The sequence below is a fragment of the Synchiropus splendidus genome, chromosome 16 (assembly GCF_027744825.2).
Source record: "Synchiropus splendidus isolate RoL2022-P1 chromosome 16, RoL_Sspl_1.0, whole genome shotgun sequence".
Lineage (NCBI taxonomy): Eukaryota > Metazoa > Chordata > Actinopteri > Syngnathiformes > Callionymidae > Synchiropus > Synchiropus splendidus.
Genome location: NC_071349.1, coordinates 12,555,864 through 12,574,654, shown reverse-complemented (window position 1 = coordinate 12,574,654; position 18,791 = coordinate 12,555,864). Strand labels below are relative to the sequence as shown.

Genomic DNA, 18,791 nt, shown 5'->3' with positions numbered 1-18,791 from the left:
CCGGCACCACCTCCGATTTCATTCTCCCTTCTTGTTTCCATTTTGCTGCCAGGGTCTTGTGATCAGAAACGACTTACAAAGACATGGACTGCCTCCTCCTGTCACTCTCCGATTACACCCCACTGACTCCCATGTCAAGTAGCTATTTACAGCCTTCAACCTTTCATCCATGTTTTTCTAACGTCTGACTCTTCCATTACTAGAGTTTCACTCTCACTTTCCAGACTTGTGCATGGCCGACCTGGGTGACTCGGCTCAACTGACTCATCAACCGTGAAGTCAATAAGGCCAGCGAGCAGAGTGAAGGTACGAACAGGCAGCAGCGGTTCCTCTGAACCGACCAACTGTAGCTGGACAAATGTCAAACTAGAATCTTGTTGACGGCCAATACTAAGCAAGACAGAAATCTGTAGATATTCACCGGGCTTGTGGTCTATGTAGGTTAATAAAAATACAATAATATTCACACCAATGTTGACATATGTTGTCCTTTGGAATGGGGAATTATTACAGAGTTTTCCTTCCTTTTCATATAAGAGGATTCGTTTCACATGAAACTACGTCAGGGGACGCCTACCTTTCGCACAGCAGCACATTTTCAACTTAAACGCCAGTAAAACAGCCTGCATCTGTTACAGCATACAATGATGAAAGTCCATTGGGACGCAAAAACCCGTTCACCACAACACACAAGACACCTTGCTAACATTCTTCCAAGACACTCTACAAGAGCAAAACACGACAGCGCGTTCTTCAGTCGGACTTTTAATCTAAATGGCTCGAAGCGGAAATCAATAATTAAAAGGCAGCATGTTCATCCGTCACCAGAATGGAAGACGCGCAGCTCGGAGAAGAAGACCACGACGCATTAGTTGTTGCTGGCGACGCAGTCTTCATTTCACCCCGAGAAAATGAAAAACACTGAGTCAGTCCACACTAAGTGCAAGCAATTATACGCGGTTATTGCTTCTGAAAGTACAGAAAGCTCAGCAAGAAGTTGATTTTATTTCTCGAGCCTGTAGAAACACAAAACAAAAACTGGCATTGGGGCTTAAATCTCCAGCACCGACTGCAGAGTCAACACAAAGGGCTGATTATCCGGTGCTCGATCGTTGGCGTCACGTCACCAAGGCCTGGCCTCACAATAAATCACCCGTTGTTTTATCCATGGTGTCACTTCAACTTAAATCCAGCATTTAGAAAAGAACAGCAGGGTTTGTCAACAAGGTGGCAGGAAGTCCTAGCACTAATGGATGAAGTTTACAAAAACAAGATCTCATTTTAGAGAGGGGTCTTTCTAAACGAACATACACACATTTTCATCCATCTGTTTCACACTTCCTCTATGAGCAGGTGCAGCACAGAGGTCCAGATTTCCCTCTCCACAGAAACCTCTTGCACCTCTTCTGGGAGAACACCGAGAACACACATACCCATGGTTAGGGTTATCTTGAGTTGCTGGGTATCTCAAGACGGTGGGATGTAAATAAGATTGCTGTGTCATGACCCTTCACCCCGGGAGTTTTATCATAAGAAACGAAGAATGTGTCCTTACTCCCTTAACATTTAAAATACAGTGGTACCTCGGTTCCTCCGTTCCAGAAGCGATTTGTTCGAAAGCTGAATGGATTTTTCCCATAACAATGAATGGAAAAAGAAATAATGCGTTCCAAGGCTTAAGATAGGCTTTTGTAGGAGTGAATGTAGAGTGTCTGCTGCAGGTGGCTGTTCCTCTATGTGTGTGGCCGCTGCATGTGGGAGGGGTTGCCGAGTGAGTGACGTCTCTCCAGAAGTGAAGAGGTGCCCGGTGCGTGTCCAGCTCTGAATGTGCGCTTCTGTGCAGTTTGGCTGTGACAAAGTCATAAACCAAGTCACGCTCTGTCCCAGACTCGCCTCATCCCTGTCCCAGCTCCAGCCCACAACAGGACATCAAACCCTGGAGTGAGAGCGAGCGCCTCCCCTGTGACACTCTACCATGGTCCAAAGGTTTTACACCTCAATATGAAGGAAAAACAGCCAGTAAATGTAGCTAACGGAACACGTCTGCATACAGAGGCTGCGTTATACACAATAACAAAGCAAACATTCCGGCTTTTTTCATGGGCGTTCGAGTTCTGGATTTTCGTTCGAAATCCGAAAATTTTTGTTCGAACTCTGGGACGTTAAAAAACCGAGGTAGCACTGTATACATTACTGAGATTGTGAAATGCACTTTGAAAGTGGTATTTAATATAAAATGCCATACTATCTTTCTCCTCAGATGTCATCAGTTTCTTTCAGTTTAATACTATCACTTGTCTTGTTTTTTCTTGATATTTTGTCATAATAATGTTCCTTTTATCTCATTTATTTCAGTTTCACCATAGTTCCTATCCTTCACATTAATAATATTTTTAATTTAAAAATATAGTACACTGTAGTTTTTTCCTTCTTCAGTTTTAAATAATCCAAAGAGAATGAAATTGCATTTTTTGCTTCCCATTTTTCTCTCCCTTTACAGACCTCTTTATTATCATTGGTTTGTCGCCCCCCTTTGGACAGTCCCAGTAAGCCCAGAGCCACAATAATATGCAGTATACGCAACATAATAGAACTGTGTCACCAACTTTCTTCAGGTCCGACTGTCACACCCATCATATTCTCATTTCCTATCACTCTCAATAACAACCTCAGTATCATCATTTATGTTTCTTCTCTACACCAGACATCAAGGCAGCACCAATATGAATGTATTAAGTGATGGACATTAGTTACCGCTATGATGTTTGAAGCAAGAGACTTGCTGATATCGGAGCTTCACAACTTATTATTCTCATAAAGAACTTGCATCAGAAACTATTAGCATCACGCTACCATCATTACGGATGTGAATTACACAGGTAAACTGATAGCTCGTGGTGACATATGTTATTGCAGCCGATTTGTATTTAGCTATACATAGTTATTTTAAAATATAACAGAAAAATAAAGGTGTCTAAATGTAAAACCCCGGAGTTTGTTTGAACTGCAAACATCAGAGATATTGGCCCAAGCTCTCGGCGTCTTAAGTACACTAAAAAACGAAGAACTGACCATTGAAACCTTCATAAAACAATGCATTTTAAATGGTACAATAATTCTGCATGTTACCTTAACGGTGAATCTCACGGAACATCATTCATTGTCGGGACTAGAAGAAATAACGGGGAATTAAAGTTACATCAATACCACCGCTCTGTTACGTAACTGAAGTAAATCCGGTATTTTATTTCCGGGTTCTCAATAAAGGTTGCTTGCGTAACTTCCGGTGTTGGAAATTGCATCGTATATGGAAACAAACCGTACTCAAGAGTAAAAAATGTTTTATAACCCAGTAATAACTATTACTGTAATTACTGTGGCGATTAATTTGAAAAGTATATATATATCTTTTTATTAATCACTTATTTAGCACGTGATATTCCATGATATTGCACCCGAGGCGCTTGAAACTGGACACCTGCATCCTCAGCTACTGAATTTATGACATCGTTTTACAACCTTTCTACATTTACGTCATGCTTCATGTACATTACGCAACGTTTCCATGGCAACACAAACACGCGAGTGAAAGTGGCGCCGCCGGCAGTGATTTCTGTCAGTCCAGTAAACTTAAATTCCAAGCAGCAAGATGGAGCTGAATCATATCCAACGCGTGTCATCGGCGGGATACCGACTCCCGGAGAGAACCACGAAGAGCCGGACGCCTGAAGTGGCCACAGCCCGGACCGTAAGCTCAGAACCAGCCAGTGCTCCGGATCCGGTAGATCAAGTCACGCGGGATCGGGTCTGGAGGGAAATGATCTGGAGTGAGAGGAAAACAGAGCAAGAATGGTGAACATGGATTAAACATAATCGATGGGTCAAATGTTCTGAATGAAGATGTGTTCATTGGCAGGGAGAGGAATTGGGGCTTTCTCAGGAACTATGATCACCTGGTGAGTCCACGCCAACTTTTCATTCTACAGAAAAAAAGACTATTGAAAATGCAGGATAACACATCGCTTCCTGTCTCGGACCTCTTGTCCATTCACTGACCATTCATTCTTGTGTTCATGAAGGGTCAGCCAAAGACTGAGGAGCGTATGCCCAGCTCCGTCCCCCTCTTCTCTGATCAGGTTCCCAGCACCAGCAACCAGATGTTCGGCAGCAGACTATCCACCCCGCTGGGGAGTGAGCTGATCAGACTGGACCGGCTGCTGCTGCGGTTCGGACGCCAACACGAGCGGGACCCGGAGACACAGTCCTGACAGAGAGGCCCTTAAACATTCACTTCACCCTCTGTTTGAAGCCATAACATAAAAACGTAAGCTGCTAGTTCAGATTCCTCTTCTAGTGAATTTTTATTTTTCAGTTCAAAGGCGGTAAAATGATTCTTTTAAACTGAGAAATGAAGACAAAATTGAAGATCATTGATGTTACTTAAACCTCGATTTGAACCTTGATTTCTTTAAATTAAATGATGACTTTTTGTACTTATTCACCACTTATTACTGACTCCACTAACCAGAGATGATATGCAAAGTGACATGCAATAGTAGTTTTCTGCTTTTCTCTGGGACATAAAAGACCAGATTTAGGAAATGATTTTTTTTATTAACACTTTATTTAGAAATTTCCATCTAAGGTTTATTCAACCAGTTCTTGAGACCATGTCTCATCCCACAACCGGAACACAAAACAGGTTTTCCTACACAAGAACTGTCAACTCAGTAACCTGTTTTCCAAATAAAAGCGCGGCTGACTGGAGAACACTGAACCGCACTTTGTGTGCACAGAGCGACTGTCCACCGGGGGCAACGCCAACACCAGATCACAATGTTTGACCTTCTGCGCCTGGGTTTTTTTTTTTACATTTACATTACCCATTGTTTTTGCTCGGGATAAATACCCTGAGGTAAACGCTACCTGCGGCTGTTCTCTACAGAATGACGACGTTGAGCAGAACTGATATTTAAAACATCTTTTAGATATGTAACAATGTATGTCCTCGCTAACCTGCACCCCAAACACTTGAAATTTGAGACTTGCTCACAGGATCCATGAATGGCTAACAATATTTCGTATGTCGTTGATCTTCTGCTGGTCTTGGTTCACCTGTTATGTGTTGACAGTTACGACAGATTCTGTCTAATTTGCTGCCAAGGGGTCACCCAGTGAATTCACACACATATTCAAAGTCGTCTGAACACAAACTACATTCAGCTCACAGGTTTGTTTTCAAATATATACTTGTGAACTTGTATTCCTGACATTGTCAGTCCCGCGTTGGTGACGTCCAGGCGACTGGCCAGTCGTTGCCAAGGCAGAAGGGAGCCCGTGATTGGCCCCTGAATGTGCAAAAAAACAAACCCCACCGTGATGACATCATCAGGTGGGCGGAGCTCCTTTCAGTCCCAAGGGAACCAGTCTCGGCATAGGCCTCCAGGCCACACCTTCCTCTGAGTGCTGGCTGGATGCCACAGCTGGCTCTGTCTTCTTGGGGGCATCCACCCTCATCTGCAGCAGGGGAGGTGGGGCAAGGACACTCCCCTTTAGGTTCTCAGTCACCGACTCAACTCGCTGCTGAGTCTCCAGGTGACCATTGAGATCCCCCTGAGTGTCCTCGGGGGGAGTCGTTTGATTATTGGCGGGGTCTTGCGGGAGAGAGGTGGCTTTGTCCGGGGTGCTCGGTTTCTGTGGTAACAACCGAGCAGATGTCTGGTTGAGGAAGGAGAGCTCATGGAGGAGTGTTGTGACATCAGCAGGATAAGATTCTGCTGGCCGGTCTGGGGCCTCTACCACAGGGAGAGGTACCAAGGTGGCGCCTGCGACACAGAAAAAGGGTTAGCTCAGATTAAACAAAAGAGGAGCGTGAAACGGAAGCTGGTGACCATGGCAGTCCTTAGGTACCTGGCATCATTGGCGCCTCAGCTCGTTTCTGTTTCAAGACCGTGGCCTTCTGTCGAGAACGACGCAGGATGATGGGATGGGTCCTCCGCTTTTGCTCAGCTGCATCTTGGCAGGCTAAAGAAGTTACCTGCTGAGGTGCTGGGGCGGGGCTGGTGATGCGTGGAGCTACCTGGATATCTGGGAGCGGGTTGTTACACAGAGCAGCAGGGAGAGGGGGGGCGGATGTAGAAGGGGAGGACCTTTCAATCATCTCCACCTCACTCGGTTTGGACGACAGAGGCTTGGACTGGATCATCTCAGGGCTCTGACCTGCACACACACCAATGTTAGAGCACCACCCGCAGGTGACCGGGCATCCTACTCATCCTCACCTGTGTGCTCAGATATCTGTCGCACCAAAGATTCTCGCTGTTGCTTCAGACGCTTCTTCACGCCCCTCAGCCTTCTCATCAGGTCCTGCTGATCACTGATCTCCTGACGCACCTGTCGCACACTCTGCGGTAAGAGGATGGCTTTTAAAAGCGAGCGGTGGGGACCCAAGGCTCACCAGGTCTAGCAGCTGGAGGTCAGAAGTGTGGGTCTGGCGCAGGAGGCTTCGGAGGATCTCCAGAGCTGCACACTCGTCCTCGTCCCAGGTCTCCTCCGGACTCCTGAGATGAGAAAACAGATGAGGTATAACCAACTGGTCATGTGAACCATGACCTGGTCTATTCTTACTTTGTGTCTGCCTCATCATTACTGTTCACGAGCTGTTGTGAGGGGCTCGATCCACCTGTGGAACAAAGTACATTCAAGGTGAGGACTGGCAGAAATGGCCGTCTCTATAATGAATCAAAAGGTATGGCCATCCAACATGTCAGGGTCAACACACGTCAGAAAATACAGCAGGGCATGGTTTTTCACAGGGAGAGGCCACCAGGTGTCGCCAGACTACAAGGTACCTGAGGAAGGAGCAATGGTGCTGAGGAGGCTGTCTCTCCTTTTGCTGAGGCTTCTCTTCTTTATGAGGAGGTCGAGCTCAGTCGCCGCCAGATTCTGGATCTCTGTAGTGGCCTGACACACACACACACACACACACGCATCACAAATGTTTCCCCCCGGCCCCGAGTAAAAGACAGGAGGAAATATATGTGTATACACACTTTGTCAAGGATGCTGAGCTGGGATAACGGGGTCTTCAAGCCCATCACCTTCCTCAGATCTTTGAATAACTTCACCAGTTCTCCACGGCGCCACCTCTCCTTCTGGTTGTGATCACGTCGATGCTGAAGACGAGACACAGAAGTGATGATGATGGAATCAACAAATGAAAGGGTCCAATCACAATCCCACCCATTTCTGCACACCTCATCTTTCAGGACCTTTTCTTCGTCTGAGTTTCCCTCGTCGCTTGCGGACGAGTCCTCCATCTCTCCATCTGACGAATGTTCCTCTGTATTGACCTCCACCTTCTTTACTTCCTGTTCATTCTGAGTACAGACTCTGTGGGAGCCTGTGGGTGAGGAAGTCGGTGCTGGATTTTGGGCTGCTGCTGGGGTCTGTACTGCGGGCGGCGTCAAAGTTACTACAGCAGCAGGTGGAGGTTCTGAAACTGAGGCAGGAGTGACTTCAACCTCTTTGACTTTAGATGCTGTGAGGGGGACCACAGCCGGACCAGCCGGTTGGATCGGGGGTGTGCTAGCAGTTTTTGCAGAGGGTATTGGGTTGAGCCGAAGGAACAGGTGACTCTGTTTGGACGGCTGGGGCAGGACCTTAATGGTAGCACATGCTCCATTCTGGTTCACTTGGTTGGAAGTTGAGTGGAGCATGACCAGGTTCTGGGAAGCGATAAAGTTTTTTAGGCCAGACAGACCACAGTTGACAGGCAGCACAGGAGCTGAGCTCGGCTGTTGAGGGGCAGATGGTGCAGGCACTGTGCAGGGGAGGGCCGAAGCAGCGGAGACACCTGGAGGGACGGAGGCGACATTAGCTGGTCCAAACTGACATCCCAGTCTATGTCACAAAACAACACACCCACCTTTTTGGGCTTCCACGTCGGTCTTCTTCAACTGGGAGACCGGAACCAGTCTGACCAGCTTCCCGTCTGGTCTGCGAAATAGCTTCTCGCCAGTTTTGGTCATGACCATCTTCAGCATTATCTTCTGGCTGGGAGGAGCCGGGACTAAGGGCAGCGGGATCAGCTGGGCACTGGATTGGACCACCATAGAGGACAGCAAGCTTGGGGAGACCGCTGTGACAGATGAAGATGAGGTGAGGTCACTACACACAGCTGCTGCTGAAGTAAGCAGCGGTCAGAATTATGTGCTCTCACCAGGTGCTGCTGGATGCTGGACCTGGATCTTGAGTACAGAGGACGAGGTCTGTGGGGGTTCAGAGGAATTGGTAGTGGAAGCAAAGTTTACAGGAGGTGTTGAGGTGGCCGGAGCAGACTCCACAGGAGGTGTCGAGGTGACCGGAGCAGACTCCACAGGAGGTGTTGCGGTGGCCGAAGCAGACTCCACAGGAGGTGTCGAGGTGGTCGGAGCAGACTCCACGGGAGGTGTTGAGGTGGCCTGAGCGGATTCCACAGATGACGAAGAACTGGGCGGTCTCTTGGCAACACCCACGCGCCCGGTTAGGTAGGCAGCCAGGCGGTTGGCAGGGTGCAGTGCACCCATCATCCCCAACTGGATCTTGGCCAGAGGATAGAACTTCCCATTCACCTGCAGTAAGACCAAAAAATCATCAGCATGACTGGGACAAGGTGTAAAGAACTGTCTTTGTGCAATGGGGCCTTCACCTGGACCACGTCGCTGTTGTTCGGCTGCTTCAAACTGGCAGAGAGGAAGCCAGCAGGTGAGACCCTGGACAGGAAGGGCAGCGCCAGGTCTTTTGTCATTATCTGCTGGACGGGCTCATCTTTGTCCACATTATCCGCTTCATCCGACTCCACCTCCCGCTGCCAGTCCTCCACAGACTCTGCTTCATTCTCATCTATCTCAGAGTCCAGAGCTCGCTGCCAGTCCTCCACAGGATCTGTCTTCACTTCTGGTATTTCCTCCTCCACTGGACTGGCACTCTTGTCCTGGACCTGGTGAGAGTGGACCTCCGTATAAGGCAGGAAGTTCAATTCTCAGCCATCAGCTGGTGATAACCCACACGATTCACAACAGCTAGATCCGTTCCTGTCTGATCTGACATCTGATCTACCTGATCTTTCTTGACGCGCTTGACTGCTACTGTGTGTCCCTGCGTGACTTCCTCCTCTGTCCTGATTCTGTTCTGTAACACTCTAGAAGAAACTCTAATCTGGCACCTGCTTCAGTTTCTTTTCAAATGTTTAACTTCATTCAGTGGTTGGCCTCCCCACTCACCAGTGGCTCTTCATTGACAGTGCTCTCAGATTTGGTCTTCCTCCCTGCCGGTGGTTTGGAAATGTACACGCGGTACTGAACCTGCGGCTCTTCCCCATCCTCCTTCACGGTGTATGTGAAAGGTCGAATCATGTAGTTGTGGATCCACATAGGCTTGTCCAGCCGACCCTGGGCCAGAAGCTTGCACAGCGTCATGATAACAGTGTTCCGCTCCGCCATGTTGTCCCACGTACACTCAGCCATGATGGTCAGGTTTTTTAGCAGCTCCGACAGTTTAGTGAACTTTGGCTTTGCACCTGGACTCTGGGTCGGCCCTGTTTTGGTGGGAAGAGCATGAATGAGTCTAACAGAAGAGAGTCTGCGTCAGAGAGAAGGATAATACTCACCAGCACGACTACTCGAAGCATCCTCTGATCCGGCAGCTTGGATCGCAGCAGCACTCACCTTCATCCCCTGAAACAGACCATTCAAATTGAACCAGACTCTTGGACTCACAGTCAAACCCACAGTTCCTTTTTCCTCAGAGTTAATGCATAAATATTCACATATGAAAGTTAAAATTATTCATTCCTATTAAAGTAAGAATTTATGTTCCATCATTATTTATAGCAATGGTATAATATAATAATCCTAATCATATTAGAGATGAGACAAAGACTCATTGACATGCAGTACATACCATTCTCTTCCCTTTCTTTTTCTTGGTGGGTTTCTTCATCATGGGTTTGGTTGGACGGTCCGATGAGCTGCTGCCACCCTGAAAGCGTCACCATTAAGGTCAGTGGATCTGACGATGTCATCGCAGTCACTGTCAACACACTCTTTACCTTTGTTCTGACTAGCATCTTCTTTCCCCGGAAGACTCGTACTCTGGCGCAGCTGCCGTTGAGGGCTTGTACCTGCGTCTTCTGATTGTCACACATTTTCGGCCCTTTGCTGTGGCACAACGTCTGTGGTACCTTGTGGCGCAACGGAGATTTAGGGATGAAGATAGGATCTGGATCGGAGTCCGGGTTGTGTCTCTTCCACAAGGTCCTAATCCGCTCCGCTGGGTGGGCAGCACTGTCTGCATCCTTCAGAACTACCACAAGAGAATAAGGAAGTTATTTAACCGGACCAGAAGACGGACTTCCCTCAGCCAAGCCTGAGCTCACCATACGCCATCTTCATCCTCTTCTTGTGCCTCCTCCTTCTGTGGCCCCGGCTGTGGTGCGACGACCCAGAGTCTGAGCTGTCCAGGTGCTTGAGCAGAACCACCTTCTGCTTCAGGCAACTGCAGCCAAACATGCATTCGGGTCGGCCGCAGTGGCTGCTGCGAGGGTTCCGTGCCAGACTGGAGCAGATGCAGCCAAGTCGGCAGAAGTCGTTCAAGCAAGACGGTGTCTGTCTGCGGGGCAGCAGGATGGGAGCGGTGGGATTCTCGCTGACAAAGCCCTGCAATAAGAAACAGAGAAAAACAAAAACAAGAAGAAAAATGAAAACAAGAGATAAGACAGATCTGGACCATGACTGGGTCAAGACATATGCGAAAGAGGCAACACAGACAGACAGGAGATATTTAGATGAAGAGCTGGGCAGTCAGAGAGAAATAGTTTTGGACTCACCGACAGCGTGAAGAGCGACGTCAGGGCAATACCGGCCCGCTCCAGAGTCACGCAAGTGCGCTGTCGACCCTCCCACATAACCCCGTCCTCCAGGTCTCTCTGTTTTAGCAGTGCTCGCGTCATCACTGGCGACTCACTGGATTGGTCCGGAGGGTCCAGCTCCGTGTCAGATTCCAGCGGTGCCATGTCGGCGCTGGGCCGGGGAAGATCCAATGACTGAGTGGAGCTTTTGGGCTTGAATCTTTTCTTCCTCCTGAGAAGTTCAGGAGTGGTAGTGGTCTTCTCTTTTACAGGTTCAGTGAAGGGAAGGGGAACTTCTGGTGAGGGGCTATTGGTTCGAACTGATGGACTGGTCTCAGTAGGGCCTACATCAGGGGGATTAGGATTGGACTTCTTCTTTAAGATCTTCTGTTTCCTCTCTCCTTTGCGGGAAATTTTGGGTTCTCTGGTGGGAAGTTTGGGTCTTTTGGAGGGAGGCACAAAGCCAGATATGAGTGAGGAACTTGAGCTCAGGGGGGTGTTGAGCGGCCGACTGAGGCTGTTGTTGAGTGGCAACTGGAACGGTGGCGCCTCCACCAGGTTGTCAGAGAAGCTGGCGGCACGCTGGTCGATCAGTTTGCCCTCGTTCTCCAAGTACTCGTCCAACATGTCACTGCAGAAGGCAGACAAGTTCTTCTTGGTGGTCTCCGGTGTGACGGGAGGTGCTGCAGGAGACACAAGACTCTTAGAACACAATTGGGGTTACAGGGTGGCAACACAACCATCACTGACCTTCAGGCTTGTCGGCTTCAGGAAATGCCGAAGGCTCTGATGGAGTGAACTTCTCTCTCCAGCCCTTGATCTGAGTCACATCTGATGCTTTACCAGTCCTGGATACAAACACAGGAGAAACACCTGGAGACAAACAGACAAGAGATACAGTGAGCACAGGTCTGCCACATTATGTCCAGTCTCTTTTGCAGCTTAAACTCAAGCAACTCAAGAAGCAGTATTTCTGGTCTGCAGCGGTCAGTAGCGGTCAAGACAACCATGGTGCACGGCTGACAGGTACTGACAACGGCAGAAAAGAGACCGTCTTTGAGTCCACGTCGGCAGAGACAAGCTCATAGGTATCTTTAGAGATTTAAACCATCAACACTTACTCTGCTTTAGAGGCTCCTCCTGGGTAGGTGGTTGCAGGGGGACACCAGGTGGGGGGATGGGCAGACGGACGCCGAGGTACTGCAGGTCAATGGTCAGAGTCGGGTCCAGCAGATTCATCTTGAGTCCCACTGGAGTGAGATGACATGAGAAGCTGAGGATCATGTCACTACATATTTCCCACGTGGGACAGAAGATGGGGCAAATACTTACCCTCCTGTAGGACTGGGTGGATGATCTGTCTGTGCCTCATCAGCTTCACATCCCTCAGAAGTATCTTCTCTGCAGCTATGATGGTCTGGTCGTCCTCCTGGTGTCCTTCCACTTCTGCAACTTCTGAAGCAAAGCAGAACCTACACTCACTATTGGGAAGCGTTGAACTATTTAGGTTCTCCTGAGTACTGCATCTTAAGTATCAGTTTAACAAATCATTACTGTCTGCATACCAGTTTCTCTCTCGACCGGAACTTGCTTAAACTTAGATCTTCGTGGACCCTTGGGTGGCCTCCTTTCTGTTGGACGCTCAATTAAGGGCTCAGGAAGAGCTTCGTTCTGCAGTGGTTGTCCGGCCTCGGTGGACAGCAGCGCCTCAGTCTGACTTGGTGGTTGTGGTGAACCTTCAGTCTGCAAAGGTAGCTGAGCCTCATTTGTTGGTCCTGGTTGGATCTCAGACTCCAGCTCTGTTTTCTGAGGTTGTGGTGAGTCATTGGTCAGCGCTTGTAATTGACTGTGGGCCTCTGGTTTAGGTGACACTGGCTGAGATTGAACTTCAGCCCACAGTGGTGGTTGAACTTCCACCTGTGGTAGATTATCAGTCCTAATATCATCTTCAGCAACTGGTTCGGGGTCTTCCGGGGAACCTGGTATGTGAAGCTTGAGAGCCTCCTGCAAAAAAAAAGCATATTTCTTTCGGTCAAATTGAGGGCTCAGGAGTGGCCACAGACTAAATTCAAAAGGTAGACACACTGCACCTAGAGGCTTTGACTGTAACTAGATGTACGTTTAGGTAGATATAAATAGATGTAAGCAGGAGACAAGTATTTTTCAGAAGAAGCAGCTGATGGTCAACTATGAGTCACCTCCTGTCAGTGACACAAACTTGGTAAAAAAAGTTATTAACATGAATTGCATCTTATTTGAATTTACCTTTGACGTAAAGGAGATAAATAGCTGCTCCTCTACTTCCTCCATGTTTGGTCTCATGGTGGTGTCGGACTCATGCAGCTCATCATCCACACTGGGCTTGTCCAGTTTTCGTGAGCGGCTTTTCTTTTTTGTCTTACAAGTTTTGGCGGCAACTTTCACCTGCTGTTGCACCTCAGTTGCAGTGCTCTCAACAGATATAGGGGGCAGGCATGAAGGAGGAGCTTCCTCAGTGGGAGGGAACTCCACTCCCATCCCCAGTTCATCAGTGTTGGAGAAAAACTGGACAAGGTCGGCAATGGAGGGAGTGGGTGACAGCCCTTCTCCATCCAGAGAGGAGAAGGTTGGGGACAAAGCCAGCGGAAGAGCGAGTGGAGAAAGTTCTGCCGGAAAAGGGAGCGACTGCTCGTTGTCTTGAAATGATGGGATCGAACTGTGAGGAGGATAAATTGGCTGTGAGGCAGGTGGTGTGTTGTGCAATGTCATCGGGAGTGGAAGCTGTTGAAGAGATGGCTGAAATGTTGGGTACGACACATCAATGAACGGGGTCTCCGAGGGAGGCAGCAGTGTGTGCCATTTAAACACAGAGTCCTCACGCGCCAGCATCTCACCAGAGTGAGGCCTCTTTGCCACTTGCTCAGGGGAGTTAGGATCCAAGGCCAGAGCCAAAGAGACCGGTAACGCTGGCAGCGGCTCAGGAGAACTTGCTGGGGACAAAGGCTCAAACATGAAAGAACAGTTGGGATCAGGGAGAGGCATGTAGGGTTTAGAGGGTAGCGTGGTGGACACTGCCTCGGGTGGCAAGTGTGGAAGGCACACACTGGGTAGCAATGACTCCCCAGGTCCAGACAAGGTGCCAGAACCAGATGGAGTTGGACATAATGTTGACTCAAAGTTACCGCACAGTCGATCTGACTGAGCTAACACTGGAGAACCATGTCGGCTGGATCTCTGCAGAGCTGAGGTAGAGCGATCAGAGCTGGACATGTCCTTCTCCATACTGGAACACTGATAGTTTGATGTCCTTGCTTGTCCACCACCAATAGAATTCTGATCAGGATCTGTACGAGCAGACTCCCCAAATTGAACTTTTGTAGTGTCAGTATGCGAGTCTTTGTGCGGAATGGTTCTGGCCTGGGGACAAGAAAGTTGAAATGCAGATTTAGGAGCTGCGTTGGTAGGAGGAGGCTCCGCTTGGTTTTTTGCCTTCTTGGACTGTAGTGAATGCTGTTTGAGAAAGCGAGCAAGGGCCGGCAGAGGTAGCGGTGCAGGGCGCTTGAGTGGCTTTGCACTGGCCTCAGACTGTTCCTGGAGTTTGGATGAATTTTGAACAGGTGCTTCACTGACTTGCAACCTGTCCTCGTGTTTGTGCAAGTTCGAAGCTCGCCTGATCTCCTTTACTTTCTTTTTAGCTGTGCTGGTCTCCACAGCTTCCATAGTTGATCGCTCACGAGACGATTGCCGAGCCGATTCTTTGATATTCCTTTGCTTGGCTTGGTCACAACTGATCTGCACTGAGGGTGCTCTGGCTTTCTCAGAGACACACAACTGGTCCACATCACAGCGCTTCAATGCCACATGAGCCTCCCGGATCAAGTCAGAGAAGAGCTTTTGTGCTGGAGGAGTACCACCGCTGAAGAAGAAGCACCGTGTTAGTATCTTTAACAAAAAACTAAGCCACAATAAATGATCTAGTAATGACAGAAACAGATGACAAAAGAAATGTCAGTGCGCTGACATAAGTCGGTTAAACTTACGCTGGTCAAGTAAGTCAGAGATCTGTGGTCATAAATGAGTTCTGATGTGAACTTCAGATGGTGAACTTCTGACTGGTAGCCATGCTCAAGACAAAAAAAAAACTCACTGAAGCCCACCAGATGTCATAAACCTTACCTGGAACTTCTGGGAGAGCTCTCCACCCCTGGTCTGTTAACAGACTTTTCCAGGACTTCTGGTGTCAATGAAGGATCTGCAGGTTTCGAGCTGCGAGGTTTGTGGTTTGCTAGCAAAGACTTTAGGCTCTTCTTCATAGGATATTGCTCCTTAGTTGAGTGGCCTCCATCTTTGCTCAAGTCTGTGCCTGCATTAACTTTCTGTCGGTGGCCCAATAGGTTCCCACCGTCGTCTTTCAGACCTTTAGCAAAAGGGTTGTAGTCCACCTTCAGCTTTACAAACTGCTTGTTCTGGTACGCGGTGACCGCCATGAACTCCATCTGCGGGAAAGCAAAGGTGACCACATTGGGACCTTTCAGATCCAAGTCTTTAGTAGCCTTGTCAGTTTGAATCACATGAAGACGAGGGAGGTAGCGCTGAGCCGGATGAAGTACAGTCTTCTCGTCTCGGTCTAAAATGTTGCTTGTGAGCTTCATCTGGTAAAAAGAGACTGGGTTCTGCATCCAGTGCTGGCCCACTGCCGGGGACTCGTGATGGAAAAAGGGCCGGCTCTTCACGTGTCGCTCTGCTTTTCCATCGGCTATCCAACTGGTACCGTCCCACTTGTACCGATGGTCGTCAGCTGGCCGAATGTCCATCACAAAGACGTAATTTTTGGATGGTTGTAGGCCAGAAACCCGAAAACGACAGGATGGAAACATCCTGCTTCCTTCTTTAGTCACAATCATCTCTGTTTTGCATCTAAAAAACTGGTTCCACATGTTGTTATTGTCCAAAGTGACTTTGATTCCTCGACGGCAGCAGTCTGGCGACAGGTTGTCTGATTGATTTTTGGGATGTACATCATGTTTGGTAGAAAGTTGTCGACCAGACTTCTCAGGCATTTCCTTTGTTGGATGCATGTTGGATCGTCCGAACACATCCGACCGTCTGCAGCCCGTGCCATCGCTGCCCTTACTTGTGTTCCTGGGTTTCAGGGCAGTTGGCGTCAGTGAGCTCCAGGCCTCTGACGCCACTGAGGGGCTGTTGGATCCAATCCGTTCAAACACCATAGCTTGCTGCTTCTTTTTAGAAGCCATGAACAGGTCCGAGACATTTAAAGTGCAGACAGGCGCCACTTCAGATTCATCTGAGTGAAAAGTCACGATGACAACCTAGAACAAGACACATTCGACGGTTAGGGAACACAACGTTTCAGGAACCAGGACTGAATTATTCACAAGAACTCATTATCAAGTGGGAACTTGATAAGATGACAACATGATTTAATAGGAAGCAGCTCATATTTGGGACTCACCTGTGGAGCACAGCTCAATGACAGGTGTTCATAACATGTCTGTCATGATGTGTTTGATCAAAAAGCCACAGCATCACATTCAAGCTTCATCATGGTTGTCACAGACCATAAATTCATTTCCAAAACAACTTTTATACTTCTAAATGACTCAATCAAAAACAGGTTGAGTGAGAGATGGTAAGGCCTTTAATCATCAAAGGCTTGTTGTAGACTCACACCGCACTGGTAAATCGCACTTAGCAGAATGTCATGCATTAGAGCTGTAGCAGTGCTGTGTTGAGTTGGGTTTGTTCACACACTACTATATTTAGCATCAACGTTTATTACGTAATAGTTTGCTAAAATTCACGGCAAACGTCAATATCCTATATAAATAATCTTATAAATGTGACATTTTGTTGTCAACAAAAACGATTCACACAAAAACTTATCCTCAGGCCTGCAAATGAGGACAGCAGCTGACCCACAGTCGCTTGTGTGTCCAGCTCATATTTCAGATCTTCATAGCACGGCCTTCATGTAGCATGGGCAGGCCCCTAAGTGGTTGGTTAGTCATGTGACCAATACTCAACAAAGAACACTTTCTGAGCGCTGCTCCATGAATTGCCTTTATAGACGTGTGTGTACATGTTGTGTCCCAGTTTTTTTAAATACACAAGACGTAACTGATGTCAATAACATTTACAAGAACATCAAGACAAAAGCGATTCTTTGTATTTAAGTCAACCTTTATTATCACAGTGAAAACTTTCAAAAATAAAAAAAGTAAAACCAAACAACTAAAACTAATGATGATCTCTTAAGTGGAATGGGTTACCACTCAACACAACTTGAGCTGCCTTGCTAACAGGCGAAGCGCGACTGTCACACAGCAACAACTGTGTGGTAACACCTCCAGATGAGCGTTACATTGTCTGGACAACTGCATTGCACGATACAACAACAGCAATTTTTTAGGTTTTACATGAAAAGCCTGGTCCAAGTGTACTTAATGTTGCTTCCCGCTAACAGCTGCGGCGTGTGGCGATTTAGCCTGGATGAGTAGAAAGATAAGACAACAACTGTTTCGCACCGTGTAACTGGTGGATGGTTTGAGTCTTAGCATGAGTTTCTGTTACTACACACTGAACCCCTCCACAATGTCCTGCTAGCAAAGACTTGGAATGCTAAAGGACTTGGATGCAAGTGGAAGCACTTTCATCACCAATAATTATTATTTAATTATCTTCCACGTGAAACCACGCGCTGGCAGAACTAGTCACGACACAACTGACTGGTCCCACACGCGATGCGCAGCACGGCCTGACAAGAAAAGGTGAGATGTGTTCCAGTCTGGACTGTTGGTGCCGAGACTGGAACTAGCAGGCCGAGACTGACACCATCATGGCGTCCAACAACCCCCCCAGAGGAGGCGCAGTCGAGGACGGGTTTACCTTCTTACTGCTCGGCCACACCGAATGACCAGCCGTGGCGACATGGGTCCGAGTGTTTCGTCAGTTCTGCTCCGTCCGGGCCGACATCTTGTTTTCCAGGCTGCAGGAAGACACACGCGGCGGACTCGATTGTGACGTCACCACCTGTGTTAGTATACACTGCGCACTCTCGCTCGCCATCTTGAATCGCCACCTGGTCCGGAACCGACGCTATCTGCGGACCGTCCGGCTGCTCGGCCGAACCTGGGGTGGACGCGAACGCCTGCAGCCCGCTGGAGAGCGCGTCTGAGCGGCTTCCAGAGTCTCACCCCTCTCTGGAGAAGAGCTGCGGGGTGAGACTTCTTCAGCTTAAGCACCCGCCTTTTGTGTTCTACTCGACCGAGGTTTCATCGACGCCAGCGTTCTTCGGATTTACTGAAACCCGTTTTAACCGGGCTCAAAGTGACAGCGGTGCCGATTGGGGTGGTTCAGGTCTGGGCTTCTGCTGCGCCTCACCCCGCCGGTCTGCTCCGGATGGTCGTCGACCCTTCGGTTCCTCTCTTAAAACTTAAATTTGCCTTCGCTTGGTTGTTACAGTAGTGATTCTGACCACTTCCGCATTGACAACACCCGTTATTCGAACCGGCTTCGCGTCAATCATCTGCCGCATGAGAGAGAATTGTTGCTTCTGAACAAACACACGGACCGAGTGTGTCCGCAAAACCGTATTTACTGTCGCAGAGCGCATCCAGTGTCTGCGATAGAAGATGGAGGAATACGCGACTGTTGTTCTGAAGCTCTGTGTCACAGGTGAGTGGGTCGGGGACGTTCGGTTCGTGGAGAACCAGCATCTTGTAGCTGTGAAAAGAACAGCTCACTATCAGTGAAGTTCATGTCAATGGTGAGTTGAATTTGACTTCTGAAGATGTTTGAGTGGCGGCAACACAATGACAATCTGTGGCTCTCGACGAAGGTTGATGAACCACAGAAAATAGCTTCTAAACTTTGCAATGGTTGGAGAAACACAATGATCTGGTAT

The 18,791-nt window shown here is 48.3% G+C and overlaps 3 protein-coding genes across 8 annotated transcripts in view; 1 reads left to right on the top strand and 2 right to left on the bottom strand.

The window, feature by feature from the left end:
• The window catches only part of LOC128747864 (CAP-Gly domain-containing linker protein 4-like), a 58,658-nt gene extending 55,386 nt beyond the window's left edge, over positions 1 to 3,272 (bottom strand). For all 3 annotated transcript variants that reach the window (XM_053846087.1, XM_053846086.1, XM_053846085.1), the window contains exon 1: positions 3,130 to 3,272. The gene's annotated coding sequence lies outside the window, so the exon portion shown is untranslated. The remainder of the gene's footprint in view (positions 1 to 3,129) is intronic.
• Positions 3,273 to 3,615: 343 nt separating this feature from the next.
• On the top strand, positions 3,616 to 4,308 carry c16h2orf50 (chromosome 16 C2orf50 homolog). Its single transcript, XM_053845768.1, has 3 exons — positions 3,616 to 3,852; positions 3,917 to 3,956; positions 4,080 to 4,308. Exons 1-3 carry the CDS (start codon positions 3,650 to 3,652, stop codon positions 4,266 to 4,268), a joined length of 432 nt encoding a protein of 143 aa, XP_053701743.1. The 5' UTR covers positions 3,616 to 3,649; the 3' UTR covers positions 4,269 to 4,308.
• A 313-nt stretch (positions 4,309 to 4,621) lies between these two features.
• LOC128747175 (uncharacterized) lies at positions 4,622 to 18,358 on the bottom strand. Of its 4 annotated transcripts, XR_008412649.1 has the most exons (25): positions 17,774 to 18,357; positions 15,044 to 16,197; positions 13,154 to 14,783; positions 12,454 to 12,892; positions 12,221 to 12,343; positions 12,010 to 12,138; positions 11,639 to 11,761; positions 10,868 to 11,571; positions 10,418 to 10,697; positions 10,091 to 10,344; positions 9,943 to 10,020; positions 9,650 to 9,716; positions 9,264 to 9,577; positions 8,690 to 8,980; positions 8,222 to 8,612; positions 7,928 to 8,140; positions 7,257 to 7,855; positions 7,053 to 7,175; positions 6,852 to 6,963; positions 6,628 to 6,682; positions 6,458 to 6,560; positions 6,282 to 6,393; positions 6,150 to 6,219; positions 5,911 to 6,087; positions 5,679 to 5,825 (listed from the first exon to the last, which is right to left on the bottom strand). XR_008412649.1 is itself a non-coding variant. In XM_053844844.1 (24 exons), exons 2-24 carry the CDS (start codon positions 16,120 to 16,122, stop codon positions 5,389 to 5,391), a joined length of 7,962 nt encoding a protein of 2,653 aa, XP_053700819.1. In that variant the 5' UTR covers positions 16,123 to 16,197; positions 17,774 to 18,358; the 3' UTR covers positions 4,622 to 5,388. The 4 variants fall into 4 exon arrangements, 3 of the variants coding, with proteins under 3 accessions (XP_053700819.1, XP_053700817.1, XP_053700818.1); XM_053844844.1 differs by having other exon boundaries at positions 4,622 to 5,825; positions 5,911 to 6,219; positions 12,221 to 12,340; positions 17,774 to 18,358; XM_053844842.1 differs by having other exon boundaries at positions 4,622 to 5,825; positions 5,911 to 6,219.
• Positions 18,359 to 18,791: the final 433 nt, after the last annotated feature.